Source organism: Puma concolor, chromosome B4 (assembly GCF_028749965.1).
Source record: "Puma concolor isolate L17-30 chromosome B4, mPumCon1.1.hap2, whole genome shotgun sequence".
Taxonomy (NCBI): Eukaryota; Metazoa; Chordata; class Mammalia; order Carnivora; family Felidae; genus Puma; species Puma concolor.
The window spans coordinates 115,358,137-115,380,254 of NC_141673.1; the positions used below are offsets into that span (position 1 = coordinate 115,358,137).

The 22,118-nt window shown below is 47.1% G+C and overlaps 1 protein-coding gene and 1 long non-coding RNA gene across 2 annotated transcripts in view; one reads left to right on the forward strand and one right to left on the reverse strand.

Moving 5' to 3' along the window:
• Positions 1–834: 834 nt before the first annotated feature.
• SVIL (supervillin) overlaps positions 835–22,118 on the reverse strand; it is a 104,484-nt gene continuing 83,200 nt past the window's right edge. Inside the window, exons 30-40 of the mRNA XM_025930074.2 lie at positions 20,106–20,250; positions 19,487–19,763; positions 14,141–14,292; positions 11,496–11,601; positions 10,578–10,785; positions 9,094–9,227; positions 7,229–7,384; positions 5,496–5,639; positions 4,333–4,457; positions 1,946–2,101; positions 835–1,848 (exon numbers count right to left, since the gene is read on the reverse strand). Of these exons, the coding sequence (XP_025785859.2) occupies positions 1,762–1,848; positions 1,946–2,101; positions 4,333–4,457; positions 5,496–5,639; positions 7,229–7,384; positions 9,094–9,227; positions 10,578–10,785; positions 11,496–11,601; positions 14,141–14,292; positions 19,487–19,763; positions 20,106–20,250 (1,690 nt within the window). The 3' untranslated portion in view covers positions 835–1,761. The remainder of the gene's footprint in view (positions 1,849–1,945; positions 2,102–4,332; positions 4,458–5,495; positions 5,640–7,228; positions 7,385–9,093; positions 9,228–10,577; positions 10,786–11,495; positions 11,602–14,140; positions 14,293–19,486; positions 19,764–20,105; positions 20,251–22,118) is intronic.
• Positions 11,530–21,783, forward strand: LOC147579439 (uncharacterized). The gene is made up of 3 exons (XR_015253946.1): positions 11,530–11,623; positions 17,638–17,873; positions 20,810–21,783. It is a non-coding gene; the product is annotated as an uncharacterized LOC147579439 (long non-coding RNA).

Here is a 22,118-nt window from a genome sequence, read left to right on the forward strand (position 1 = left end):
GTGGGTTCGAGCCCCACGTCAGGCTCTGTGCTGACAGCTCAGAGCCTGGAGCCTGTTTCAGATTCTTTGTCTCCCTCTCTCTCTGACCCACCCCGTTCATGCTCTATCTCTCTCTGTCTCAAAAATAAATAAAAGTTAAAAAAAAAAAATAAAGCAAATGTGCTGTTGACTGATCTGTTTGACAGAGACCGAAACAGGGGTCGGTGGGCAGGAAGGATGCGGTAACAACTCATGGCAGGTCTACAGAATTCATTTTATGAGTCCATGAGCCTGTGAGGAGAGTTTTCTCATTTTTAGGTTTTCTAAATGTCTATATATTCAATATTCCTTTTTTTAAAGCTTTTACATTTTTTTAATGTATATATATTTTTGAGAGAGAGAAAGAGAGAGAAAGGATGGGGGGGAGGGGCAGAGAGGGAGACACAGAATCTGAAGCAGGCTCCAGGCTCTGAGCTGTCAGCACAGAGCCCGATGCAGGGCTTGAACTCACAGACCGCGACATCATGACATGAGCCGAAGTCAGACACTTAACCGACTGAGCCACCCAGGCGCCTTGTATTCAATGTTCTTAAAAAGGCACTGAGATCCTCAGTATGAGATGCAGAGATCATTTTAGGGTAAAAAGCTTCTGTTGAATGATGATTTGCAAATATATGTCTATAATATAGTGCTCAGAACTAATATTATGGGTCAAATGTCTATTTAGTTATACAACCCTACATAAAATCTTGCCCTAAAGTTTTAGCAGTTAATATTTAACAGCCAAGTATTGATACTAGGTTGACATGAACAAACAGAACGTTTTGCAGAAAGGAACATGCTTGGGATTCGATGTGAATCAATTATTGTGTTTATTCCTGAAGCTTTTATTTTGGAGCCCTGTATCACAAAATGGCATGTTTAATGTTTACAACAGGTTTTAGAAATTTGAGATGTTTTTTTTTCATTTCTACCGTTTTTTAGAGTAAAATTGGAGATAATGTTCCAAACCATCATCAAAAAACGCAGAGCAAACTTTTCTGTATATAAACTGTACATAAAAACAAGGCACTATACATTTCAGGGAAGATATTAAGGTTGAAAGGTGGATTCGCACAGATTCTTTAGAGCCCGTGCCAGGAAGTACAAATGTCTCTGTTCATTTTAGCACCGGAAGCAGCACTCAGAACAAGTCAGACCTAAGGCCGAAGGAGACATTTCTGAACTGTGTGTGAAGATACAGAAGGGTGCCAGAGCTAATTCCACAGAAGCAATTCCATCTACCTTTTCATATTATTTTGACACCAAAAGGAAAACAAATCTTAAAAGTGAATCGAATAATATTGCTTTGTTAAATACGTATTTGATTTATATGGTGTTTATATAAATATATATATTTTAGAATCCACAAACTATCAAAATAACACTTTATGAAGAGAATTGCTTCAAAAAAAAGAGTAGGCAACGCTCAGCTGGAACAGGAGGGCAGTGCGAGAGCAGCTGCTGAGAAACAGCTACTTAAGTGCACACGGGGACACCTTTATTAACATGACCTGCTGAGTCGTGGAAAGAGAGTTTCCAAAGGGTTCGCTGAAACATTTACAAAATACACAAATCCAGGACACGCAGTAGAGCTAGTAACTTCAGGTTTTAAAAACTCTGATGAAAAAAAATTTTTTTTTTTTTTAAATACCAGTCCAAAAAAAAAAAAAAAAAAATTGCCATTTTCCTGGTCCAAGGGTATCGAAAGTGACGGCAGATTCTTCTGGCCATCTCTCCCGCTCAGAACAGACCTTTCGCTTTCTTCAGGTTCACCTGCTTCCAGGCGGGCAGTGCGTTGTATTCTTCTCTGGTCATGTCTAGTGCAAACTGCAAAATTGGGGGAGACGCCCAGTGGGTGAGTGAGAGGACTCCCATCCAAGCCAATGTGTCGCTTAAACGCCATCCCACACGAAGAAATGCTTACCTCAAAGTCTTCGTCAGTGAGATAAATCTCAAGCTTCAGAGGATCAACTCCCTCGGGCAGTGGCCTGGCTAGCAGATCGGCCAGCGGATAAATGGTTTTACAAAGCTTGGCTAAGACATCTTCCACAAGGGTGATCTGATTCGAAACTTCCGTATCCTAGAGAAGAGGAGGGAGCAGAGAGAACTTCGTGTCCTGCACCTGCACCAGTGTTTTGTCACGCGCCTGCAAATACATGACCCTGTCCTGTCTGTGCCCTCGCCGGACCCTGTCTAGTCTGTGCCTAGCCGGGGGGTGGGGGGGGGTCGCTCAAGGGGAAGCAGGCTCTGAAATGGAAAGGGATTGCCCAAAGCCCCACAATTCTCCTTTACATGTCTTCCCACCTCACCAAATAAATCCTGCCTTGGACAAAAGGGAGTATCACGTGAGTGAATTATGGCTTAAGATTATTAAATCTGAACTCTCGGGGCGCCTGGGTGGCTCAGTTGGTTAAGCGTCCGACTTCGGCTCAGGTCGTGATCTCGCAGTCCGTGAGTTCAAGCCCCGCGTCAGGCTCTGTGCTGACTGCTCAGAGCCTGGAGCCTGTTTCGGATTCTGTGTCTCCCTCTCTCTCTGACCGTCCCCCATTCATGCTCTGTCTCTCTCTGTCTCAAAAATAAATAAACGTTAAAAAAATATTTTTTTTTAAATAAAAAAAAAGATTATTAAATCTGAACTCTAAACACTAGAAGCATTCAGATAATGGAATTTGTTTAAAAGTATTTTAAAATAACCTTATGAGGATTCATGCTGCCCCCTTGAGCCCTGTTTCTTAATCCACAATAGAAAAAGGTAAGAAAATGCGTCCAGGATATGCTGCTGAATCCAGACTTCGAACAAACAAACAAAAACCACTCTGTGTGCATTTACACTGAACTGGCTACTACAGGTAAATTCTCTTCCTCTGTTAAACCTGGAAGCCAGATCACTGCCCTCCTTTTGAGTGGCGGGAATGAATGACTAACAGGGTTGCCAAATTCATCAATGATGGTCGAGACTAGTGGGCACGGAGTGGGTTTGGAGCAATCCTGCACCTAAGACCCGGGACAAGCTACTTCAGGTGTCTGTGTCTCAGCTCCTTCCCTGGGAAAACGGAGATACACGAAGATGAATCTTAATAGACTGTTGTAAAAATAAGGGAGAAAATATACATAAAGGGCTCGGAGCTGTGCCTGGCCCATGGTGAGCGCTCAGTGATTGTGTTATTGCCACACCTTGGCGTGGAAAGCCCGACCTCACTGGCCGGAAGCCCGCCAGCCTGCGCGAGATGCTCCCAGGCCACTGCTGCCTGGGCATGCACGGCGGAAGCAGGACACAGCGGTAATTACAGCCTTGAACTCACACTGCAGGAGGAGGTACGGGTGCGGGGCGCTGCACCCCCAGGCACGACTGCGTGTTTATTGTAAACAGAGCCCTATCGGGCTCCTCCCTGCGTGGACCCAAGCCCACTGGCTTACAGAGAGATGTGAGTCTCGGCAGCGATGCTGGCATTAAACCGGCATTTGCGCTGCGCATCCACTGTTAAGCAGCAGCGAACTCTTTTTGTTTAAACGTGTTCGGACCTCCCGTAAAATACCCATGTCGTCTCCTCCGGAAAAGCAGCTCTCTGACATAGTAAGAAAATTGAAATGGAACAAACCTATTTCCTTCACAATGTTAAAAACTCATGACTTAAATTCTACACAGCTGTAGTAAGCTTTTTTTTTTTTCCTATGTGGTTGGAAATTATAATGTTCTGGCTAATAATATGCTTTAGTAAATAAAGGTTATGATAAATGCTTCATGGGCTAATACCAACTGGTCTCATGAAATACTATTAATGAGCTATTCACACTCCTAATCAGAGTGACTCACGATACATTCATTCGCTTCGTACTTTGATCTGTGAATAATCCATCACAGATTTATTTTGTGTCTCCTCAAACACAAGGTTAATGTCTGAAGCCAGAGGATTTTGTTGTGCCTTACACGGACCTTGAAAAGCAACAGAGTTTTAGCGAACAGAATGAAGAGATGGCAGCTTTCTGTATATTCTTCAGAGTAATTAAGTTCACCTTTGCTTTTAAGTTGTTTAACTTGAACACCAGTTGTAGAAGAATACCAAAATAGTTCAAATGACTGATTACCAAAATAGTTCAAATGACTGATTACCAAAATAGTTCAAATGATTTTTCCATTTCCTAAGCTAATTCTATGTAGACTTGCTAACATGTTGTAAAAGAAAACAACAACAACAACAACAACATTTTATCACTTAGAAAATGCCATTGGGATGCTTCTTCCCAAGGTACAGTCGACTCACGATCTGAAAGGTGTGGAGCCACCTTCAGGGGGAAGCAAACCACACTCACCATTTCTGTGATTTCAGCAATGTCCTCTCTGTGCTCCCAGCTGGGGAACATATTGGTGAACGTCAGGGGCTCCAGACCAGCGTGGATAAGGTAAGACTTGGGGGGCGGCCTCTTGATATTTTTTCCTGTAGGTACACAGAGGGCAACATCAGGACACCCGGGGTATGGGTCCAAAGACCCGGTCTTTCTCTGATTTCCCTTGAAATCTTTTCATTTGGATCTCTTGACTTATGGTTAGAGTGCAAGTTGTGAGTAGTTCATAATAACGCATGGATGGTATTTATACAAAATGTTAAGTTTATGCATATAAGGATGCGTAACACTGCGTGTAAGTGACCTGACTCTAGCAAAATGCTTCCACGTCTCTGGATCTGAGAAAGCCTCTCTCCATGGCTCCTGGGCAAGAGATTTTTTCCTCTTGCATTCACCTGTAGAAGTATTCCTCTGACTTCCTAAGGCAGCGTGAAGTTCAATGTGAGTTAAACAGCATTTTCTAAACCACTCTAATTTAAACATTTGGTGGGAATTTGTTACTTGTTACTGACGAGCTTTTCAAGAGAGAATCAACTGTATGAACTCAGTGAAACTAATCCATGAAACCTTAAAAATTAAGACAAGAAATTAATTACTGGCATCTTCGTTTTACATAAAATTCTATAAATTTTTGGCGGATGGTATAGTAAAAAGCCATGAGTTCACAGTAGATCTTTCTTTTTTAGATATCACACTAAAAATAATAATATTAATGACCAAAAGGTTGCCATTGGCTTTCCAGCCCATTTAGGCGAGCTTTCCACTCTGGACAGTGGGCGGCTATGCGCAGAAGGAGGCCCCCAGCATGATTACACCAGAGTGCAAAAGGGTTCTGACCCCTCCAGGGCATTCCACAATACAGCCTTATATCTTGAGGGTAGCAACTCAGACGGCCCAGTAATGTAAAAGAGAAAAATGAATTCCCATTCATGGTGACAGTCAAGAATGCATTAATCTCAAGATTAAGAAGCCTCAAAAAAAAACTTGGTTTCATCACTGCCTGCCGGGCTTTATCAAGGTTGGCCGGCACATGCAGGAAGGAAAACACTGGTCTGCGATCCTGCCGGGGTGGATGAAGCCTGTCGCAGAGCTGAGGGCCCCAGGCCTGCCCACTGGCACCGACGCCTCACCTTTGCAGTACTGGAGCACGGTCTCCATGGCACTCTTCCGGTCGGAGGCCCAGCGAATGCGGGCGGAACCCGTGATCTTGTTCTCGATGGGCCACCAGCCCTGCCAGAGGTACACCTCATGGTGATTGTCAACAAGGAAGAGTGCTGTGAGGGCAAGGGCAGACCAGACAATCAGGGGCTTCTCCGTGGATGCTTCCGGGGCACTCTTCCCCAAACCTAATGGATGCTTCCCTCCAGGCTGCTTTTGTCAGAGGGAGGGGGTGCAGAATCCCCTTGGCGGGGCCAAAGGCGGGGTATCCACGATGGCTCAGCCCTTTGAGCATACAGTCAGTTAAGGCCTCTGGGCAGAAAGAGGTGGCATCTGTGATGCCGGCCTCTTTTCCCTCCCTGTCCCCACACTCTCTCTCCCTTTGCCCCTCCTCAGTAGCCGGCCCGCCGGCGGCCCTTCCGAGAACTGGCAGCATGCTGAGGGGAGGGATAACGCACCCGCGAGGGGCTGTAAGCAGCATTTCTCTCCAAAGAGCATATTAAAAACCGGTGAGTACACCCCCCTTGCCCTACAGGTCACTGATGTGCGTGCCCCACATGTGATTGCTTCCTAGGTGACTAAGTTCCTGGTTCTCGGTGAGAGAATAGGGCTTGAAGGAGCAGACGCGTTCTAACACACCGTCAGCCCGACTCTTATTCCATGTGGCAGAGGGGCTCTCACACCTGCTCGGTCCGCCTGCCCCGCGTCCTTTCCTAGCCCGTGTTTCAGAATTCCACGCACACCACGCATTTGAAAAGCCCAGAAGAGGTTGATAACCCACCCTGAGGCATAGCGTGAAGAGGGTGGGTAGCGGCCTCCCTTTGAAGGAACTTGCTAGTATTTCCCGCAGTATGACCCGTGGGCCAGCTGTTGAGCTTTTAAGGTGGGGAGCTGGGCCGGGTTAATGAGAGGTTGTGGCTGAGGGGAGAGGGCACAAGGGCTCAGACTCGACTGCAGGAGTCTGGCCGGGTCCGTACAGCCCAGTCTCTGGTGACGGTGACTGTCCCAACCAGCACAAGGGCACACAACCGGTTCTGTCGCGAGGTGGGGGCCGAGTGGATACAGCCTTGACCTCGGAGTCAGAAGACATGGGTGGGAACCACAGCCCTGCCGTGCAGCCTTGGCTAAGGCAGACACCATTCTTTGGCTGATTCAACAGATACTCCCAACCCCTTGCTGCCCCGCCACTTGCTCTCCCAGGCTCTCCGGTAGTGGAGGGTGTTCACGTGACAGAGCTCTGGCCAACGGGATGTGAGCAGAAGTCAGCTGGGGGCTTCTGGAAAAGCTTTTGCTTTATCCAGTACAAGGGAGAGACACGGCCATCACTGCCCTTTTCCCAACCCTTTCTTTGTGTCTCGAACGGAAAACATGATGCCCGGAGCAGGGGAGGCCGACTGTGGGCCATGAAGCCACAAGACTGAGGGGAGTCTGGGAGAAGAGCTGAGATTCCAGGCCTGACACGGTTGTGCTCAGCCTACCTGGGCGAGTCAAGTACCTGGGCCTCGGTTTCCTAGACTGTAACATACGGCTGATGTTCCCTTCCTTTTGGGGTAGGTGTGAGCATGAGATAACATAAGAAAGTTACCCGCCAGGGCACTTGGCAAATAAAAACCGTTTAGTCAATATGCAAGTAAAGTAAAAAGGCCGTCTGGAAGGTATAGTATGTTCTGTGGCTCGGCACGATGACCCCTTCCGCGGGCCGTACCTGGCTGTGGCGCGCTGTACAGATCTTCCTGCAGGAAGGGCATAGAATTGACCACAGAGGGGTCTCGGGCAGGATACATGAATTCTGTGGCTGAGAAGTCACCAGAGGAACTGCTGAGGATGAACAGGCGGGGTGTGAAGTTAAAATTTCCAGGATCTTTGAAAGAAAAGAGAACAGAGCTGAGGACACGATATGCATCAAAGGAAATCCCAGATGGACGGGAGAGCGACCGTAAGACATGAAATAACCCCAAAACTTCGTGCGAAAATAGATAAAATTTATCTGACCTTGGAGGTAGGGAAGGTCTCCTTAATCATAATTATAAAAGGAGGAATGAAGGGACAGGGGATTTCTGCACTGACGGTACAAAAATGAACACTTTCATTGCAAAAAAGCCCCAAACCAAACAAAAAGGCAAGTGACAAAATGAGAAATGTGGAAACTGGTTCGTGCCCTTGGTATATAAAAGAATAAAGATAAACATCTCAGTAAAAATGTACAAAAAGGCAGAAATGAAAACATTCACCAAAGTAGAAATACAAATAATTAAAAAAAAATACATAAGCATTTAATAGTACTTCCAATTTAAACCATTAGTTAAAATAGTGCTTAGGTAGCAGTCTCCCCCCACCCCCCATTTTGGCAAAGAGGAAAAGGCAAAGTCCACGGGGGAATGCACACTCTCTGATGTATATTGCCGGGTGAATATGGAGATTGGTGTCCGTGTTCGGGGGCACCCTTGTTGAGCTGTACCCTGAATCTTTTCTACCTTTACCACAGCACTTCTGTATCTAGGAATTTAACTAGAAGCAAATACACGTACTTGGTTTAAATTTATTCACATCTCTATTGTGTAATAGGGAAAAATCGGAAACCTCTCTCCAACCAAAAGAGACAGGTTAAATAGAAAATGGCATATAGCATATTCATGGAATGCCCTGCGGCCAGAGAAGTCTAGATATTAACAACTTGAGCAACTGTTCACAATAAAGGGAAAAATCGGGTTACAAAACTGTGTACTGCTGTCCAAAATTTCCTTTAATATAGATGTGTATGGATCCCATAGAGAAATGTTGATTCTAGTTATCTTTGAGAGAGAAGATCATAAGGGACTTAGTTTCTTTTTCAACCTCTCTGTACTTTCAAACATTTTCCATCACCAATATGCATTATTAAGAAAAACTCTGTAAAAGTTCAGGAAAACTGAGATGAGTATACCCCACTGTGGTCCAACCTTGGGCAAGCTGATGAAGTTCACTGTGCCTCAGTTTCCTCATCAGAACAAACACGGTGGCGTTAGGTGGTGAGCGTTGAGTTAAGGCAGATCAGGTGCTTAGGCGGTGTCTGTCTCATCCTAACCTGCCTAATAAATACTTGTTAGCTTTCCCTCTGTGTTAATCTGTACGTTAAGTTGATCTGTGTTTTGTGTATTTAATACAAAACCGACCTATTCTCTAATCTGAACTCTGTTAGGTCCCTGCACCCAGGATGCTGGCCAGACCGAAAGCGTCTCGTGCCATAGGGTCACGTTGTGTCACTGTCCCTCTGGTTTCCTGGAATTCGCTTCTCTCCCTCCGTCTCTTCAGGTCATGCTTCCCTCTGAGGCTCTGTGTAAATGTCGTGTGATTTTCCTGGTGGAACTACTTTTTTAACTCTCAGCCTCCTTCATTCGTACCTCTTTCGTGACACACCAAAGTTTGATTTGGCATTATGCTTAGCTGTGCGTATTATTTAGCTTCCTTACTGTGTTGTAGGCCTGGGAGGACCTAGCCTAGGTGTGATTCACTGGGTGTTGTGCATAGTATGTGCTCAGTAAATATGTACTGACTAAATTAGTGATGGAAAGCTACGGAATGTTGGATTACCTTGAAGCATGCAGTCGTAGGCTTTCCTGTCTCTCCTTCCTAAAGCGTCCCAGAATCCCAGGGGCTCCGATCCTTCATCGCACTCATGTATTGTCACTTTACTGCTACTATGCAGTCCGGCTTCCAGGGGACATCTGCACGGAGAAAATCCAGTAGTTTGTTTGTTTGTTTTAAGCCTGGAAGTGTTGGCAGTATGGAATTATTCAAGACTAAATCTGCAGATCAGTTCACCATCTCTCTTCTTCCTAAAATAATTCTTACTAATGAATTAAAACATGCTCCGTGGTTAATGAATGTGTGTGTGTGTGGTTGGGGGGGGGGCAGCAATGAGAGGGACTGGCTTGGCCCTTAGAGAAGAATGTATAATTACATACAAGTTGCAATGAAAGTGATCGCGTTTTTATATACAACATACATATTAACTATTCCTTGTCCTCTCTTGCTAGAACATAAGCGTCATGGGGACGGAGACTTAGGTTAGTTCACTTGCAAGACCGTGGTCCCTAAATCTGTGCTTGGCACCAAGTACGCAATCAGTGAATACCTGCAGAGCGAATGAGTTCATCGTTCTGTTTTTTTCCCAGTGGTCCAAGGGGAAAATCCAGTGGGCCAGTGATGCCTTTGGATACCTCGCCGAAGGTCAACTATCACCCCTCCCCACTCGCTGGCACACAGAACAGCGTTTCGAGATGAGACATTTTGCTTCCCGGCCGTCTGCCTGTTGACAGGGCACTGGCCTGCGTTCTCTCCGCCCTCTCCTCGGTGCGGTAGGTTCGAGAGCCATCCCAGCGGAAGGATGCCCGCCCCGCACCGCTGTGGTGCCCAGAGAATGGATTTGACCAGATTGCCCTTTGGTGGCATGCTGTGGCCCTGGAAACGCTTCGCTTCTACTGTTCACATGTTACCAGTGTCCTCCCAGGTGACAGCCTGAGGAAATGCCAGGCATCCCCTGCCTAGCTGGCGGTCCAGCGACTCAGGGGCAAATGCAGGCATACGGTTGTCCTCTGGAAAGGGGACATCTTATAGTCTGACACAGTTGGTGGTCTCCCAGACTTTTCTTTAGCTAAACGCTTCCTAACTTTCCACTGCTCTGGCAAAACTGAAATGTTGAACCCCTAAACGATATTTGAAATTTGCTCTCTTTAAATACCAAAAGCCTCCAGGCTTTTAATTCAAAATCATACCCATGAAAGAAATGACGGCACTCGTTGGGGGCACTTCCCTCACTCCTCACTCTGCCTTTCATCGAGGCACGTACATCCTCAGAAGGTGGGGGAAGCCCTCACACGGGCAGCTTGAAGCGAGATGTGTGTCACGGCCACTTGGCATGTCAGAGGCCCCCAACCACGTTCATACCCACCCCCTGCTGAAGTCACTTGAAGTACACCCGGGCTTCTACTGGCGACCCTGGGTATCCTTCCCACCTCAGCCGGCGTCCCACGGGGAAGCCCCTTCTGGGAGATGCCCTCACACACAACACTCACTGTTCTTTGATTTTATTTGCTGCGGTCCTTCCGACCTCCTTCGTGTGGGCTTGGGCTTTGCATCCGTGCCACAAGTAAATGAGGGCTTTATTTACGTTGAGGACAACCATGGAAGTCCTGGACCTCAAGCTACTACAGTGACAGGCCACTTCCAGCAAATTCCCTTCCACAGGCACTTCTCCGCGCACACAGTACAGCCTCCACTCACCTGCAGGGGGCAGCAGCGGCACAGAGTTAGGACGTGGTGGCCGCGGGGACCCGCCAACACCACCCACCCTGGGCCCACCCAGGCCCATCCTGTGACTTGGGGGTGGGGGTGGGGGGCTCAGGCGGAGTGGCGGCCAGCTCGCTGCCGGCCCAGAAAGCACATCCTTTTGGAGTTAGAATCAGGTTCGTGAAGTAGAAAACCCATTTTTGTAAATACTCAGGTATTTACAAATACTTACAAATACTGAGTATCTTATAAATACTCAGGTAAATCACATAACAGGCATATTTTGAGAGGCTCTGAAGCTAAGAATTCTTTTTATTTTATTTTTTTTATAAATCTATTCTATAAATTAAGAGATTTTTGTTGGCCAGCATCCAATTTATAATAGATGACCCACTGAATTTTTCTCCCCTCTTGAAAAGAGAGACAGAGTCACTGTGGGAATTCAGTTTAAGGGAAAATAATCTCCCAGCCTCCTGCATACAGAGTCCTATGTATCCTAAGGTAAACGCCACAGGAAGGTGGGGGGGGGGTGGCTATGAGCTCCCCATAAGGCTGATTTGTAAGGCAAACGTGACGAGGCTTTCAGGGGTGAAGACACAGCTATATAAAGGGAGACTTACTTTAATACCCCCCCCCCCCCCCAGTGTGAAAACACCTTCTAGGAGAGGGAAACGAATCTTATTCCAACGGTGACAGTGACTTACTTTGTGCGTTCTCTTCCTCCTCTTCCCGCCTCCCGGAGTGTACTACCATTCCCCCCTGGAAACACTGCAGAAAGCAGGGGGGCTCCTTTCCCTGCAGGACCTGGACCTTTCAATGGAAACACATTCCAGTAAGTAACACGTACTGGTTTTCAAAGTCTTAAAAAGAATACCTGCCTAGTAGAAACTCTGAAAAACAGCGAGAAGTGCCCACAAACACCAGTGACACTACTGTTGTGTCTAAAGATAACCACTGTGAAAGGTCTAGGGTACAGCTTTCCTTTCAAAGTATCTTTCAGGTATGTGTCTTTCCCAGACAAAAGTAGGATTGTTGTCCTTTGTTACTTAATACCCGATTTTATTCACTTGATGTTTTGCCGTCAAAGACTTTGGAAACACAAGTTTTGATATTTTAGTGGTATTCCGTGGTATAGACGTAGCATGATTGATCTAAACAAGTTTGAAACAAAGTCTACCTCTCAGCAGTGAGAACGACTGATCACTTAGTGACTCAGGGGCAGGGGCGGGAGGGGAGAACTGTCTCTTTTGCAACCATTCCAATAGTCCACTCATGGAACACTGCTCCTGCGGACCAGCCTCCCCTTCGCCTGGGAAGCACTGTGTTAGCTGCTCATAAAACTGTTAGGGTTGACTCCACTCACTCTCACTTTGGCTAGACATTTTCCCTTCACGAGGAAATTGTTTATTCAGCCTGGAAGTCGGGGCAAACCGAAAGGTAGGAAGCATTTCCCACCAGGAGTTAACAGATCAACCTCAGGGCCAACTTTGCGTAATTTAGTGCCATTTTGTGGCAGCGTTTTATATGTCTGAAGTGTTTTTACATCCACTGGCTTGATAAAAAGTGGAATGCTCAGACTAGAGAGATTAAGACTCAAAATTCTAAGGGTGATTTTGCAGCCACGATTGAAACATGGCCTTTACAGGGGCGCCTGGGTGGCGCAGTTGGTTAAGCGTCCGACTTCAGCCAGGTCACGATCTCGCGGTCCGTGAGTTCGAGCCCCGCGTCAGGCTCTGGGCTGATGGCTCAGAGCCTGGAGCCTGTTTCTGATTCTGTGTCTCCCTCTCTCTCTGCCCCTCCCCCGTTCATGCTCTGTCTCTCTCTGTCCCCCCCCCAAAAAAATAAATAAACGTTGAAAAAAAAAATTTAAAAAAAAAAAAAAAGAAAAAGAAACATGGCCTTTACAAAAATAAAGGCAGTTGAAATTGCCCACTATTAGGGATAAATTAAAATGCAATGGCCACTAACAGTTATTTTCAATTATTGTATAGTCTATAGTAGAAAATGTGTATTAAGTATTTTTTTAGGGAACAGGATTGGTTCTTAGGAATCTAGAAGGCTAGGTGAACATTAATCTGTTTCGGAGAAAATTCCTCTGTTCTCCTCCCTCATGCTATTGTTAACTACTCCTCCAAGGTAGTGAAGATACCTGCCGTGGTATCATGCTTTCCCAAAACCTTACAGTCAACTCTTCATTACTACAAAGGTAATCCAAACAGCAAAAAGAAATGTTCACAAAATCTTGGCCCCAGGGCATTATACAGGCCCTGGGGTTATAATGGCGGATAAAGACCAGCACACAAGGTCTCTTTCATACTTTCTAGGGAAAGAGGGATAACAAGTAAGTAAACGCAATGTCTACAAAAGGTAAATGAAATGACAAACGACTACGAAGTGGTTTCAAGTAGTGATAATAGCAGTAAGTGCTATAAAAAAAAAATAAAGCTCAGCAGAGGGACGGAGAATGGGGAGGGATTTGGATAAAACAGGTGACACTGGAACAGAAACCTGAATCATATGAAGTTGAAAGTTACTTATGGATACAGGGGAAATGTTCCAGACAGGAAATTGCACAAAGGCCCTGGGGTGGGAGGAAAGAGGTCTGTGTGTCTCAGGAGTGGCAAAAGGCTAGAAAGCCAGGGGGAGGTGGGAGAGGTGTTCAGGGCCGACCACGAAGGTGCTGGCAGATCACCGGGACACCGGTTTGGAGAGCAAGGGAATGACACGGTCCGACGTGTTCCCGAAAAATCACTCGGGCTGCTGGGAGGAATGCAGATGAGAAAACAGATAAGAATACTCATTTTTACATTAATCTCTGGTATTTCCTTCGGATAGATTTGTGTAGGTGGAATAACTGATCAAAGTTTATGAGAATTTTAAGGTTCTTGAGCCAAACTGCTTTTCAGGATGGCTGTTTCAAGCTACACTTCCCAGTGGAGGCATCCTACTGAATCCTTACCCACCCTGGAGCCGTTCTTTACAAAATCCCTACCAATTTTAGAAGTGGAAAACGGCATCTCTTGGTTTTATTTATAACTCCTTGAATATCAGTTAAGTGGAAACTTAAAAAAAAACCAAACCCTCCCTTGGCGCTTGGTACCTGTCTTATGGATTCGCTATTTACAGATACAACATCTCGTTGAAGAGCATATTACTCCTGACCTGCCAGTGGGGAGAGGAGAGGGGAGGCCCAGCCTGCAGTCTGGAGAAGCCAGACCAGAACTAAAAGTCACTTGTGCGATGCCGTCTTTGTTCACGAGAAGTCAGGGGTCTTCAGGGGACCGGGCCGCGCACCCTGTGGCTCCCCAGGAAGGACGGTTCTCTCATTCAGCTGCTTTCCAGCACTCACCTGGGCGCCCCTCTCCTCGTCCAGCTCCACCGTCATCAGCGCCGACGTGCCCTTCTCGCTCACGGTCGACTGCCGACCTTGCCAGAAGAAGTAGACACACTTCTCTTTGCCAGCCACCCTCGCTGAATGCTCTCCCTTTTGTCGACTTCCCACTGCAAACACAAAGAACCCGAGAGGGCAGGGTAAACAGCCGACAGGCCAAAAGAGGAGCGAATGTATGGCTTTCTTCTCCGGGCTCTGTGAGGACAAAGAGGGAAGACAAAAAGCTTTGGGGCATGGGGCTGAGGAGAAAAACCACCTTTCTTCCAGTAACTGATCCTGAGCCTCCAAACTGGCGAAAAATGATCCAGCCTTCTCGATGCCCTAGGAAAAACACCTGTCATCCTCCAGGAAGGCGGCGGATCACTCCAAGTGTGTGACAGAGAAAGCGGGTGACGGCCAGAGCAGGACCAACGGCTCCCAAAGACAGAAATACGTTTTCCGTCTTACGCCATTTTTTTTGGCAGAAGATTAGCTGGTAGAGAAAAGATATTGAAAGCAACAGCTGGGCTAGCTTTAAGTACAAAGGGAAAATTTAGCCTGCTAAAACGATTCTAGTGAAAACACACTCTGGAGTTTCCACATTCTGTCAGAAATGGAAGAGATCTATTGCTGACATACCGCTTTCATAAAATAATCTGGGATTTCAATACTATCTGTCGCTGGGTCCGTAGCCAGGGTTCAGTGCTGGTTGTCCTTACCGCCTGGCACCTCACAGGCATTTGCATTAGCAGCACCCGGCTCACAGGTCTCACCCAAGAGCAGGCACGGGAAGCTAATTGGCCAAGTGGCCATTTTGAAAAGGCAGTATTTCAGACCTCAGCTCGCTACTTTTTGGTATATACCGCACTCCGGTCTCCTCTCGTTCATTCAACAACCGCTCACCGAGCACCCACAGTGTGCCCGGGGCCTCCTGGGGATACCAGAGCTATAATGAGAAGACGGCCCCCCTGCTTTCATCCTAACAGACATGAGCAAGACAGTTTCAGACGGTTGATAAGTTCTCTGAGGATGACAGATGGGGCTGTGACATGGGGCAGGGTGAGTGCTAATAGGATTCCCTGTTGAAGGAAGGCCTCTCCGAGGAGGTGACAATGACAAGGTGACAGGGACTTGCAGGCAGACCCTTCTGGAACGAATGAGGTCAGGAGACTGAGCTGTTACCCTCAGATGCCTGCCTGGGTGGTCCCAGAAAGTGATGGGCAACAGTGGGAGAACGCAGGTTATAACACCCACGCTTGTTGAAAATTAAAGATAATAACTAGGTTCTCTGGTTCTCTGTTAACCCAGTTTTTCCCAGCGCCAGTCCCATTTACAAAATCACAGTTATCTTGAGGTTTGAAGGTAAGAAGAAAGCTCATTTATTTTAAGTTCTCAAGAGGCCAGGGTCATATTTATTTGATTTTTTGGCCTTTTAGCAAAGTACTGTATATATAGTTTCCATAAATGATCATAATTATTCTTGACAGTGCTTTGCTTAAGCACAACGTTTAGTGCCATCTTTTGTGGACCTGAACTGGTCAAGTTGGTGTATCTTTTATTAAATGTTCATTTTGAGACAGAGAGAGAGAGAGAGAGAGAGAGAGAGAGAGAGCGCGCGCGAGTGAGCGCGAGAGAGCCCGGGCGCACGCATCGAGGAGGGGGAGGGGCAGAGAAAGAGGTTGAGAGTTGGATGCTTAATGGACTGAGCCACCCAGGCACTTCAAGTTTGTGTATTTTTAATGGATAGGCTATGCATATTCACAATTAGTTTGGAAGCCACTCCGTTGAAATTTCTGCTAATTTAGATAGAACAAAAGTTTGTCTTTGATTAGCAATCCCACTCTTCAAAGTAGTGAAAATTAGTCATGTCAGCTGGGGAAAGATGTGCTTAAAACAGGTCACAGAAGTTGATATATATCTTGAAATCTGTTAGAACTTAAGTACATTGTATAAATATATATTCAGGCTTAAATAACCAGTGTTTTACCATCTAACATTCTAATGTGGACTTCGGTATATATATCTAAAATAGAATTATTTCCTTAAAATATCTCATAATAGTTTTCAGCAATTTTCTTCAATATGCACAAATTTATTACTATATACAACTTAATTTTTAGTTCATCTATTTTTTAATTTTAGCAAAGTAAAGATTAAACTTTCATCAGTAAGAATTTACGGACTGTGACCTTTATTTCACTTTTTATATTTTTTTAATGTTTATTTATTTTTGAGAGACAGGGAGACTGAGCACAAGTGGGGGGGGGGGGGCGGGGCAGAGAGAGAGAGAAGACACAGAATCCGAAGCAGGCTCCAGGCTCTGAGCTGTCAGCACAGAGCCCAAAGTGGGGCTCAACATGAACCAATGAGATCATGACCTGAGCCAAAGTCTGACGCTTTACCCACTGAGCCACCCAGGAGCCCCGACTGTAACCTTAAATAGCCTTGATCAGATGGCTAATTTAAAGTGTTGATGGGGGTGCCTGGGTGGCTCAGTCGGTTGACTGTCTGACCCTTCAGTTTGGCTCAGGTCATGATCTCACAGTCGTGAGATTGAGCCCCATGTCAGGCTCTGTGCTGACAGGGCAGAACCTGCTTTGGATTCTCTCTCTCCCTCTCTCTTTCTCTGCCCCCACGCACCCTCCCATCAAAATAAATAAGTAAACTTAAAAAAAATTAAGTGTTCATGCATTATGTCTAAAAATATTTTGAATAGGACGTTTGTGACCAGTCGTCGTGTTTAGGAGTAACAGGGAACCACGGTTTGAAGAACTGCTCAGGGTCAAGTGGTCCTGCTGCAGAACCCCATTTACTGCCCACTGCGGCCTCCCGTCTCCCTTCCCTGGAACCCCGGTTCGCTTCTCCAGGAGCTTCTCTGTGCACCTGTGCACCTGGCTAGTATCCACCAAGAGGACGGCTGTACTGTTTCTACAGCTGCTGGTGTCTGCTGACCTTGTCCCAGAAGAGCTTCCCGAGCTCCAAGTTCTATGTCCTGTTTGCACGTGCAGCTGTGGAGCAGGAGTGATGAGGAGCTAGACTGTGGTCACCGAGGGGCCACTGTTAATGCCATTGTGCTATGCTTCTCTGCTCCCAGAGGGACCGTCTGGAATCGGAATGCTCCCTGCTCTGACTTAATGCTCTGCAGCTGGACTCCTTCAAAGCTGTAACTTTGCTCATAACGATGCTGCTGGAGCTGGCTACGAGATGTGCCCTGTGTTTACTGGAAGAAACACAGAAAGTACTTTCCTAGGCCAAATCATTACTTCTTAGGCGGCCTCCAGCAGAGTAGTCTATGAAGGCCTCAGAAATCTGATTACTTTTTTTTTAATTAATTCATGTCGATATCGTTTTATTCATTTATTTCCTATTACTTCTTTTTATAACTAACAGCTCAGGTAGGGAGATGAGTGAATTTCAAATTCTATTGCCCCTTTGTCTTGTTTTGTAAAACATGCAGTTTCCTCTCTGTATTTAAGGAAGGGGAGCTATGTATGCTTTCAAAGCTGGTCCTTAACGTTCCCTGCTGCACAACACCGAAGGTTAGTGGATTCCCACCCACCAAATCCCCTCTTACTGCCTTTATTGCCAACACGCGGCACGGATGGTTACTGCAGCTGGACAACTGCACCACCCCAAGGAGCAGAGACTCGCAGTAGCGACTCTTTGGGAAGGACGCTTATTTTGGGGAGACTCATGTTATCTCATCTTCAAGGTAAATACAGCAATTTTGCTTTCGGGGCTGAGGGCATCAGTGACGATTATTTCCCGTACCTTGTGAGCATGTGCCAGGCCCTGTGCTAAATTGGACACCTACCAGATTATAATAATCTCTGAGCGGGGCATCATCATCAGACCGAGGCTCAGACAGGTTACGTCCCTTCACCCACCTTGCATGGCTGGTACGTAGGGCCTGAGAGAAGATTCAGACCCAGGCTGCACAGTCCCCGGGCCTGTGCCCTTTCCCCCTAGCCACATGGCCTCCTTATGAAAGGGAAAGGGGCTTTCAGTGTCCTAATCTGGTCTCTCCTAGCTGGGTGACTTCAGACAGGTAACAACTGTGGTGTCCTATTCCTCACTGAGAAATTGGCATCATGACGTAATATGTCCCAGAGCCACTGGGAGGCGCTCAACTCGAGGTTGCAGCAAAACCCCCAGTGCTGTGCCTCCTGGGCTGTGTGGACCTCCGGGCCCGCAGCACCCCGGACAGCTCTGGGCAAGACTGCCTCCTGCCCTGCCCAGCGATGCCCCACACTGGCTGCCCACAGGGCGGTGTGCTGGGCTTCCCCCAAAGCAGCAGGGTCAATCTCAGAGACCCCGGCTCTCCTCCGGAATGACGGGCTTGCCTCTTCCCGCACTTGCCTTATTGTCATTTATTATGTGCTTTCGGAAGGTAGGGTCTGACATATTTACTTAGCCCCTAACGTAAGTGTCTGTATGTAGAGTAGGTGCTCCAGTAAATGCTGCCGGGTGATTAACAGACTTATTTCTGATACATTAGGAAGGAAATCATATGGTTCTCAGTCTGTGGGTATCTGATGAGCAGACAGCAGCCTTCATCCCCTGGAGCTCCAGGGCAGCCACACCCTGGCAGCAAAGCGGCTTTCAAGGGGTAAAGAAACGCTCAGGAGTTGAACGTCAAAATCACAGCATTGTGACAAATCCTCCCAAATGGTGGGGCGGAGGGACGCTGCAGAGGACTGGCTCCTTGTTGGCAAGGAGAAGGGGTTCTCTCTCCAAAGCACACTGGCTTTCCTCCCTCACCCCCTCTAGCACGGAGCCCGTTTCGCTGAGCATTTCACCGACAGGAACCACGCGCAGTTTCGACTGTGTATTTATTCTACCAGATCCACAAAGCCTGTTCGTGCTCTCAGCCTCAGAGGAAACAGCTTCTTTTATTTTTAATAAATCTTTTGTGCATAACTACACCATTTGGTTCCAGTTCGAAATCATCCAGATATACTTTACTTCAGACTTTAATTTAAGCAGCAGACAGCCACATGGTAAGTATCATTTGGAGGCAAATCATCACTTTCCTAGAAAACCTCTGGGGACGGGGAGGGGGCGGGAACGAGGGTAGCAGAGAAACCGTAACGTGCATGTTTAATTTCTATAAGGAAACACAACCTTCCTTAGCAATGCTAGGGCGTTGGGATCCATCTATAAAGTTTACTAAGGGGTTCTCCAAGCGAACGGTCGGATCGGCACATTCTCTGCGGCCGAAGGCAGGGGCGCACACAGGGAATGGCTTCTAGCAGTGCTAGACTCGCAGCCGCAGAGCTGGGGCCGCCCCGTGTCAGTGTGAAGAAGACAGAAGTGCTCACTGACCTGCGGTGCTCACCATGTACTTCCACTTGACCACATAGGCATCTCCCTCGTGGAACTGCCCGATGCTCTGTTTGGGGAGCCGGCTGTAGTCAAACTCTAGGATGTGCCACACATCCACAGAGACACTGGCGATCTCAAACTGCCTCCTGTCGTCCCCTTCTACCAGGCCATAGCCACGGCCAATGTTCACCCCGTCCAGCACCGTGTTGGTGGTGGTCTGGGGCACCTGCACCATGCGCGCAACGTCGTACGGCTTGGCTTCGGCCCGAGGATCTTCCTATGGGGGAAGGTAACAAGGCTGGTTTGGTGGCCTGTTTCTACAGCCGTTTCCTGCCACACTCACTGCTGTTTCACTGGTAGACTTTCCAGCTCTGTCTCAGCGTTTAACTGCGTTTTGGGGAAAGACTGTGGAGGCCTGAATACCCATCCCACAGCAGTGAACGGGACACCTAAAAGCTGGGGACACAAACTGGACTACTTCACCTCCTGGAGGTAGAATATAATTGGAAACCCGTTTGCTGATCTCCCAGTAAACCCTGGGAAGGCTTTACCTTCGAGGCCTCTTTTGTTGGGACCTAAACCAAAGGCCTGAGGTTTGAGACTAGATTACCAGAAATACCTTTTGCTGGGCAAGTTCGCTGGCGTTCTTCTCATTAGGTCTCTTCAGTTCAGTCCAATCGAGAAATTTCTCTTTGAACAAAATGGTTTCATTGTGTTCTGTAAGTCTCCCGAATATTGCCCAGTCGGGCCGCCCCTGTCCTTTTCTGCGAAGGTGGGTGGGTGGGGGAGTAGACAGGAGAAGAACCAAAGTTAAGCCATGGGAAAACAAAGGAAAGGAATGGAAAACACACACACGTGGCTAGTGAACACAACTCATGATACATTAGTGGTATACAGAACGCATGGTCTGTTTTGTCAGATAAGTGACATTTTAGTCTTTCGGTCTGAAGCCTCGCAGGGAATCGATGCTCCTGAACGTGGGGTGAATCGTGTCAGGTCTGGACTTTCCTTTCATACTAGCAGATTCTTGCGTTTGGGATCCCCTGGGGGCAGCACACCAGACTGGGAGCTGGGAAAAGGCAGGAGCCACACACATGCCTTCCTTGCCTATGTCATGTGCTCACGGTCGCCTGCAAGGGCTCCCCAATTTTCTGTCTCATTAGCGAATGGATGGGAGGAAGGCACAGCTCACCCTGAATTCTCTGTTAAGTCCTCTTACAACGAAGCTCTCCGGTCTCCGGGAGCAGAGGAAATTCTCCTCCGTTACTACAATGAGCATACTTTCATAGAGCATAAAGTGAATTTCCACATATTTATTTCTAGGCCACCAGACACGACAGCAGGAAGGGAGAGCACGAGGACACAGAACAGGAAGTGGCACAGCCCAACCCGGAGGCCTCCTGCTACGGCCTCAGGATTTCAGAATTTGAAACTGCTTGGAACGCTGATCAGGCAGAGGAAGGCAGGATTGAGGAAATAAATACATGCTGAAGCGGGTTCGCGCAGGTATCGCCCATCCTTCCAAAACGCTCTTTGGCTGCGAACGGAGACCGGGCTGCATACACCCCGCGAGCCTGATGAGCGGTGCTTCTGGGGCCTGCTGCCGCCCCTGCCCATCACTTCCTGTCTCGTCACGACTATGGCTTCTGAAGTCACCCCCACGGCACATCAAGGAGAGTGCCCGTTCGGAGGGAGACCGCCCGGGGGAGGCCATGGCATTCTAACACCCCCACCTCGTACTCTCCCGGGACTCTAGGAACCAAGTATCGGCAACTAAGGAGGATTCAGGACTCCCTTGCAAGGCTGTGGCCTTTAACAGCAAATGTCTGAATGACCATCTTTGGTATGGAGTCCACTCTGCAGACTTGCTAGGATGTCTATAGACAGCACTTGCTTTCAGCTTTAGACATGGATTCTTTCTGGTGGGAGTCGAGCAAGCAGGGGAGGCGGTGGGTTGCAGGGTACAGGGGAAGCTGAGAGCTCCAGGGGGTGAGCTTCTTCCTGCCTCTTCCTCTGCTAAGGAAGGGCTGGGTGCTTAATCTTGGCTGTACCTTACAACCCTTGAGGAGCTCTTAAGACCTACTGACATACAAGCCCCACCCCACGTGAACTGAGAACACATCTTTGGGGCTGGGCCTGGCACGTACATTTTTGTAAAGCTCCTTGGGCGATTCTGATCTGGGACATGTTGAAAACCAGTGGGTTAGGCGCTGACTCATCTACTCCCACATCTGTGATTATCTCACTGCTATATATGTTATCTATCATATGGATTTTGTGCTTTGGCGTTATTGTTTCTTTTAAATACTCTTTTCCACCTTGGCTTCATTCCTTTAAACACCAGTTGCTACAGGACTACTTTGACGTTAAATGTGCATTTCGTTAAAACGGATTTGAAAACTTCATCTACGTTGACATAATTTTTTATTGTTTTTATAATAATGATAAAATCAATATTTGATTTTAAAAGAAAACTAGGTGGGGAAGTTGCAACTTGTAGACTAGATCAATGCAAAATATTAAGACCCAGTTGCATGATACCCAATGTTTGCTCTCTGCTGTTAGGTTAGAAATAGATGTGCCACCAATTATATGGCACACATAATTTAAAAGCACTCCGCCCCCACCCCCC